The sequence below is a fragment of the Myotis davidii genome, unplaced genomic scaffold (genome assembly GCF_000327345.1).
Source record: "Myotis davidii unplaced genomic scaffold, ASM32734v1 scaffold223, whole genome shotgun sequence".
NCBI classification, from domain to species: domain Eukaryota; kingdom Metazoa; phylum Chordata; class Mammalia; order Chiroptera; family Vespertilionidae; genus Myotis; species Myotis davidii.
Genome location: NW_006294609.1, coordinates 4737086 through 4744407, shown reverse-complemented (window position 1 = coordinate 4744407; position 7322 = coordinate 4737086). Strand labels below are relative to the sequence as shown.

Genomic DNA, 7322 nt, shown 5'->3' with positions numbered 1-7322 from the left:
GTGGCACTGTTTTTGTTGTTGTTGCTTTGTTTTGCTATTTTTTCCTTTTATTTTACAATGGCATTTTTAAATATATTGTAGCAAAAAAATTTCATTGTAAGCCTAATTGAATTCTCTTTTCCTGTCTTAATAATTTTACCACTTGCAAAGTAGGATCTTTTTTCCATTTTGTAAAATTATCAAGTAAAAAAAAATTTTTTTTTAATTTATTAATTGATTTCAGAGAGGGAAGGAGAGGGAGAGATAGAAACATCAATGATGAGAGAGAATCTGATCAGCTGCCTCCTGCACGCCCCACACTGGTGATTGAGCTCACAACCTGGGCATATGCTCTTTACTGGAATCGAACCCAGGACCCTTCAGCCCACAGGCCTCAGCTCTATCCACAGAGCCAAACCAGCTAGGGCTAAAGTAAAACTTACTGCAAAAATGATCCATTCTTTTTTTTTTTTTTTTTCAAAAAGAGGTAGAGTTGGTTAATCACTCAGCAGTAATCAAATGCCACAATTGGGAGTAATCATATGCCTTGTTATCTGCCAGAATATGCTTACAGCTCTTTTATTCCATTTGTACCCTATATAATAAAAGGATAATATGCAAATTGTCCCCTCGACCCGGAGTTTGACCCAAGTACAACCAGGGGGTGGGGGTTGCCCTGCCAACTGCCCAGAGCCCCTCCTCCCGGCCGGCCCCCTCCTGATTGGTCCTCTGATCAGCTCCCCCCCACCCCCACCCCGCCATGGCGGGGGGGCGGCCAGCCAACTTCCCACGTCCCCTCCCCCAACCAGCCCATCCCATTGGCCCCTATCGAGGCGGGCTGGCCAGACCCCACCCATGCACAAATTCGTGCACTGAGCCTCTAGTTTTATAATTATCAAAATGCTTTATCTTATTTTTTTAATTTGTTTCTTCAAATCAGTTTCGCTTTAACTTTTGGAATGGACAGTAGAGGCACAAAATACCCTTTTCATGTGTTTATACCCAGCTCTTTAGAAGGAGAAGTACATTATTCTGCAGAAGAAGCTGTGAAGTTTATAGAAGATCGGATAACAGAAGAATCTAAAAGTTCTCGTCATCTTCGAGGACCACATCTAGCTAAACTGGAGCTGATTAGACGTTTACGACGTCAAGGTTTTAATGATGAGTACAAACTGGGTAAGAAACTGTAGTGATACTTGGGAATCCTGGAGACGGTACAGGTCAGGCCTTAATACCCAAGTGCAGTATTCATTTATCTGAAGCCTACAATAACAGAGTCACGTGTAGGAAGCAAATGTCTCCATAACCTGAAAATATTTACTAGTGAATGGATCACTTATAAAATTAGCCCTCAGTCTCTGTCTTATCCATCAGAGTCTTTGTTAGTTTCTTTTTCTTTTTGCTGATCCAACAATAATATCAAAATCAATTTCAAAGTAAAATAGCCAGTTTATAAAAGTTTCAGAATTTCTTGAAGTGGATGAAAGTTTTATTGAAAATCTGCTCCCAGCTCTTAACGTTGATGAAAGACTGTCTAGCAGAGTTAGGGCAATTAACGAAGATAAAGTTTATAAGGATAATGACGTAGGAGAAAATAAGTATTTGGATAGTGAAGCATTAAGAGAGGTCTTCAGGAACTTTGATGAAGCATTTAGATGTTTTTATAAAATGAATGTTTTAGCTTATTGCACAAGAAGTGAAGGGTGTCATATTGTGTTAGTTTATAATTTTGTTGGAAAAATGGCATTCCTTCTCCCCCAAAACAGTAATTCTTTGTTAATACTAAGTGTTAGCTTATAATAATAATGCCCTAAATTTTGTTATGTTTAAGATAATAAGCTTTTAACATTTTTCAATTTTATTTTTTAAGCTCCAAAGAAAGCTTTTTCCTCCATTTATTGTTATGGAAATTTTGTTCTCAGTGGAAGTTTATAAACTTTAAGAGGGAGTTTTTTAGGGACCAGTTGTCCTGGGATGATGAGCACTTCTAATACCTAAAACCTGTCCTAGAATATCTTTGTTCATTTTAATAATCTAATTAATGTTCTTTGTAGCTCCTTCTGAAATGAACTGTGAACTTCTCTCTGTCGTTCCCTATGTAGATTACTCACAATCAATTTTGAATTCCATGTTAACTTCTTTCTTGCGTCTACCTCAATAATCTGTGTATGTGAGTTCCAGAATTGCAAATGAAAATTTTCGCGTGACCTGTAGTAAGATATTATTAAAATAGATTCCAGATAATTGTTTTCTCTACAAAGCTGGATATAAAAGTCTTTGGATTTGCTTTGACAGTTAATATATTTATCTTCTATCTTTCTCTTCCTTATTGCCAGCCACATCTTACAGATGAGTGAATTTGTCTAGTCTCCACAATTAAAAAAATTTTTTTTTTTTTACCAGACCAGTGAGTGATTTTCAGTCTCTTTTGGATCACAGAGTCCTGTGAAAATTGGTTAGAGGGACCTCTGTTCCCAAACACATGTGAATAGTTACTGGGACCTAAAATCTTACATAACTCCTTGGTTAGAATCTCTGCTTCTTAAACCTAGTTCAATTTGAGAACATTTTATTTTTATTTTTTGTTTTTAATTTGAGGAAAAAATAAAATGAACTGGTAGCTTTCTGCATTTCCAGGTTTAAATTTTTAATAGTGGGTGATCTTGCTGGAGTTATTGGCCTGAGGTTCTTCCCATTTATTTTCTCTTCTGTTGGTGTGGCTGTTAACCAACAGTACCTTTCATTTAATTAACATTTATTTGATACTGCAGTAGTTCAGGAACTGTTGTAGAGAAGCATGTTTGTTTAATGTTTGCATGTAAACTTAACTCTTTAAACTTTGATGAAAACTTTTTAACTGTTTAAATTTTAATTGAATAGAGAGCTTCACATTTCCTAAGTGTATTAATAGGTAAACTGAATGTAAGATTCTACTCCTTTTAAAAGTATTTTCTTTTATTTTTAACTACACAAGCCGCCTTCCAGCCCTCATTGTTATTCTCATTCACTCTCACTCAGGCATTCAAACAAAATTTTAATTTAAAGATTTTTCAAATCAGACCTGTACTTAAATTAGAAATTGCTTCAGTCCATGAATAACTTAGTAGTTTTTATTTTTCTCTCTTAGGTGACCCAGAAGAATTAATGTTTCAGTATTTTAAAAAGTTTGGGGATAAACCTTGCTGTTTTACAGACCTCAAGGTGTTTGTTGATCTCTTGCCTGCTGCACAGTGTACAAAGGTAAGTACTATTCGGAATTCTTTTGGGTGCCTGTATTTGTTGTAACTAGGTTAAGTGTTTGGGTTTCCTTTCTAAAATGTGAGAGAGTGGTGAACATGAGATATCAAGATAACTGCTCTATCAAGCCAAGTACTTCTAGGGGCTATCAGATTAAAGGCATGATTTCTTGTTAAGTTAAGCACAATGAGAATAACCCCTTTGTAGATAATTAGACTCTCCTTTTTTGTTTTTATGTGTGTTTTGAGATAATTGTAGATTTATATGCAGTTATAAGAGAAATAATACAGAGAACACTGTATTCCCATCACCCATTTTGCTCTAATGCTAACATAGTGCATAATTATAGTATAATAGCATAATTAGGAAATTGATATTGATATAATCCCCTGACCTTATTTGAATTTCCCCAGTTTTGCATGCATTCATTTGTAAGTGTGGTGTTTTTTGTTTGTTTGTTTGTTTTGTTTTGTTTATTTTTATTGATTTCAGAGAGGAAGGATAGAGGGAGAGAGAGATAGAAACATCAATGATGAAAGAGAATCATTGATTGGTTGCCTCCTGTATGCCCCCTACTAGGGATGGAGCCCGCAAACCAGTCCGCAGGCCAACGCTCTATCCATTGAGCCAAACCAGCTAGGGGTGTTTTTTTGTTCTTAAAGCAGTATGTAATACATGTGGAGTATGTGACCACCACCATCATCAAGATACAGAGCAGTTCACTATCAGGATCCCATGTGCTACTCTTTTTTACCCCCAGCCACCTCCCTGCACCTCCCCTTTCCTCACCCCTACCCTCTGGCAACAACTAATGTTTTCTATTTCTACAATTTTGTCATTTTAAGAATTTTATATAATGGAATCATATTTTGTATAACCTTTTGAGATTGGCTTTATTCACTCAGCATAATACCCTGGAGATTCATGCATTTGTTACATGTATCAATAGTTCATTCATTTTTATTGCAGAATAGTATTCCACATTACTTACTTTCTCATATTTGAAAGCTCTCTTGTAGGAAAGGGATGAGAACCAGTACTAAACTCTCTCTTCCACTCAGTCAGCAAGTTGTTACAGGGAATTCAGAATTTAGTGAGAAAAAGATCTTTTTAGTAGCCAGAATTCTCTAAAAATAGTGTTTGAATTTCATGTTACTGGAGGGATTTATTAGTAAGCAGACTATGGAACCATGTGGGAGAGATTCATTCAGTGTTTGTAGCATTTACAATGTGCTAAGGGCTAAGCTAGGGAACAATTGATCATGTCTTATAGTGCTTACCATCTTGTAAGTTGAAGCATCAAATGATGGGGATGCATTAGAGGAACACTTATATTGTCATCAACTGAGATTCATAAAGGTTTGCTAGTATGAATCTGGTACCAGCCCCTTTGCTTTGCTGGTATGTTTGAAAACCCTAGGTCAGTGGTCGGCAAACTGCGGCTCGCAAGCCACATGCGGCTCTTTGGCCCTTTGAGTGTGGCTCTTCCACAAAATACCATGTTCGGGTGCACACGTACAGTGCGATTGAAACTTTGTGGCCCATGTGCAGAAGTTGGTATTTTGTGGAAGAACCACACTCAAGGGGCCAAAGAGCCACATGTGGCTCGCGAGCTGCAGTTTGCCAACCACTGCCCTAGGTCATCTCACAGGATCTCATCATAGTGATGTAGTAAGAGGAACCCTCTAGAAATGCTGGAATACTAGCAATGCTAAAGTAGTCATTGTTCTGTGATACAAAGGATTTAAAGCTGCTGCAATGAGTTGTGTAGTTCTATGTAAATTTTTCATTGAGGGGTAATTTTGCTGCCACAACCTTTTAAATGTGGGATTCTGCTGCTCAGCAGTTTGTAAGAGGATTGCAAATTGCCCTGTAAGGTTCAAACTGAGAACTGTTGTCCCAATGAATTAGGAGCCAAATTCTTTTAAAATGGGAATAACCTCTAATTGAAGAAAGAAAAATAGAATATAGTCAAAGTTGTTAGAATGTTTAATATATTTTATTATTTTATTCATTTTTATTGCTCATAATTATATTCACATACATACATAATCTATATATACTAGAGGCCTGGTGCACAAAATTCTTGCGGGGGCGGGGCAGGGGAAGGCTTGTTGTTCCCCTCAACCTGGCCTGTGCCCTCTCGCAGTCTGGGAGCCTTCAGGGGATGTCCAACTGCTGGTGGGGAGCGGGCCTAAGCCAGCAGTCGGACATCCTTAGCACTGCCAGAGAGGTAGGAGAGGCTCCCACCACTGCCTGCTGCGCTCGCCAGCCATGAGCCCAGCTTCTGGCTTCTGGCTGAGTGGCACTCCCCCTTTGGGAGCACACTGACCACCAGGGGCAGCTCCTGTGTTGAGCATCTACCCCCCTGGTGGTCAGTGCATGTCATAGCTACTGGTCATTCCACCGTTCGGTCTATTTGCATATTAACCTTTAATATATAGGATAAAAGCCAAGCGACTGGAACACCAGAATGACTGGAATGACCAGTCACTATGATGCACACTGCAGTGGCCAACCAACCTGATTGGGGCCCCGATCGGCCCCCCCACCAACCTCCTGTGGCCCCCCTCCCGGGCTGGCCTCGCCCCCAATCCCCCCTCCCCCCCCCATTGCACTCCCCCATCAGGGGCAGGGCCGGCCAATCTCTCATGTCCTCTCTCCCCAGCTGCCCAGCCCGATGGGCCCCCATCAGGGCGGGCTGGCTGGACCCTACCTGTGCATGAATTCGTGCACCAGGCCTCTAGTCTGTATATAACTTTATAGGTGTGGGGTGTATGTACATTATATTTAAATATATAATTATTTAGATACCTGATAAAATTAAACATTGACTTTAACTTTAAAATATAATTAACATTATCAATATATCAAAACAATGTATATTTTATTTCATTACTCTTATCTTAATAAAATATGGTTTGGTAAATAAAAAATGATATTGTAAAAGGATTTTAATTTTTATTTTTTCTTGATTGACGTCTTTTTCTAGACCATTTCAGTATTTTTTAATTATGGCCTACTGAAAACTAGATCTGTTTTGAGACCTGTCCTCCTTTTTTTTTTTTTCCACTCTGCAGTTTATTAATCAGTTACTTGGAGTTGTTCCTTTGTCGACACCAACAGAGGATAAGCTGGCACTGCCTGCTGACATCAGAGCTCTGCAGCAGCATTTGTGTGTGGTGCAGCTGACGAGGTTACTAGGCTTGTACCACACGATGGATAAAAATCAGAAATTGAGTGTGGTCCGAGAACTGATGTTAAGATACCAGCATGGACTAGAATTTGGTGAGCAACCTTTCAAAATGTGCAGTTGTTCTCTGATATGCTAAGACTTAGAAGTTAGTTTTGTTTTGTTTTGAATCACAGCATCCTGTTTTAATGAGATTGGCAAAGAGAATATTTTGTCAAGTGGCAAGACTACCCAAATAAAGTGCAAAGCCTTTCTAAAGCTTGGAGTTTTATTATTATTATTTTCTTCCACATTTCATTTCTTAAAACTTTAAGTGTAGTCGGCACATAGTATTAAATAAGCTTGGAGTTTTAACTAATTATATTGTCCATATTCTTCCCGATCTGGTGAGCTATCACATTGGACTCATGAATTGCATAGTTTATGATAATTGTTAGGTTTTCTGCTTGTATGCCTGCATAAGTGAACAAAAGGAATGTTGTAAATTGTGAGGTATTTAGAAGTAGAAGATCTTTAGATTGCTAGGTGTATGTGATAAAATATCTGATTAGATGATATCAGTATTTCTTTAACAGCATTCTAAAAATTTAGGTGAAGTAATGAGCATAACATGGCTTCAGTTATACATGGCCGTGGCTTCTGTGCTTCACCTAAAGCCTTTCAAATCTTGCTGCTTTCTCTGTTGGACCATTTTGGATACCATCTCTGTTCTGGAACCCTTCTGTTCCAGCTGAGTCTAGTCTCATCATTTGAATCCTTTGGTTCATGGCTTATATTTTCTTTTGATATTTACCCTGTTCTTCTTATTTCCTTTCCCACCTCCCTCCTCTCCTTATCACTGTTCCTGCTCTAAAAAACTTCTTTGGAGCAGTAATAGTTAAATGAATTTAAAATAACCATGATTTTCCCCCCC

At 38.3% G+C, this 7322-nt stretch overlaps 1 protein-coding gene across 1 annotated transcript in view; it reads left to right on the top strand.

The window, feature by feature from the left end:
• NAA25 (N(alpha)-acetyltransferase 25, NatB auxiliary subunit) overlaps positions 1–7322 on the top strand; it is a 63623-nt gene that overhangs the window by 31251 nt on the left and 25050 nt on the right. The window contains 4 exon segments of the mRNA XM_006769001.2: positions 541–569; positions 986–1155; positions 3107–3219; positions 6297–6504. Coding sequence (XP_006769064.1) covers positions 541–569; positions 986–1155; positions 3107–3219; positions 6297–6504 — 520 coding nt within the window.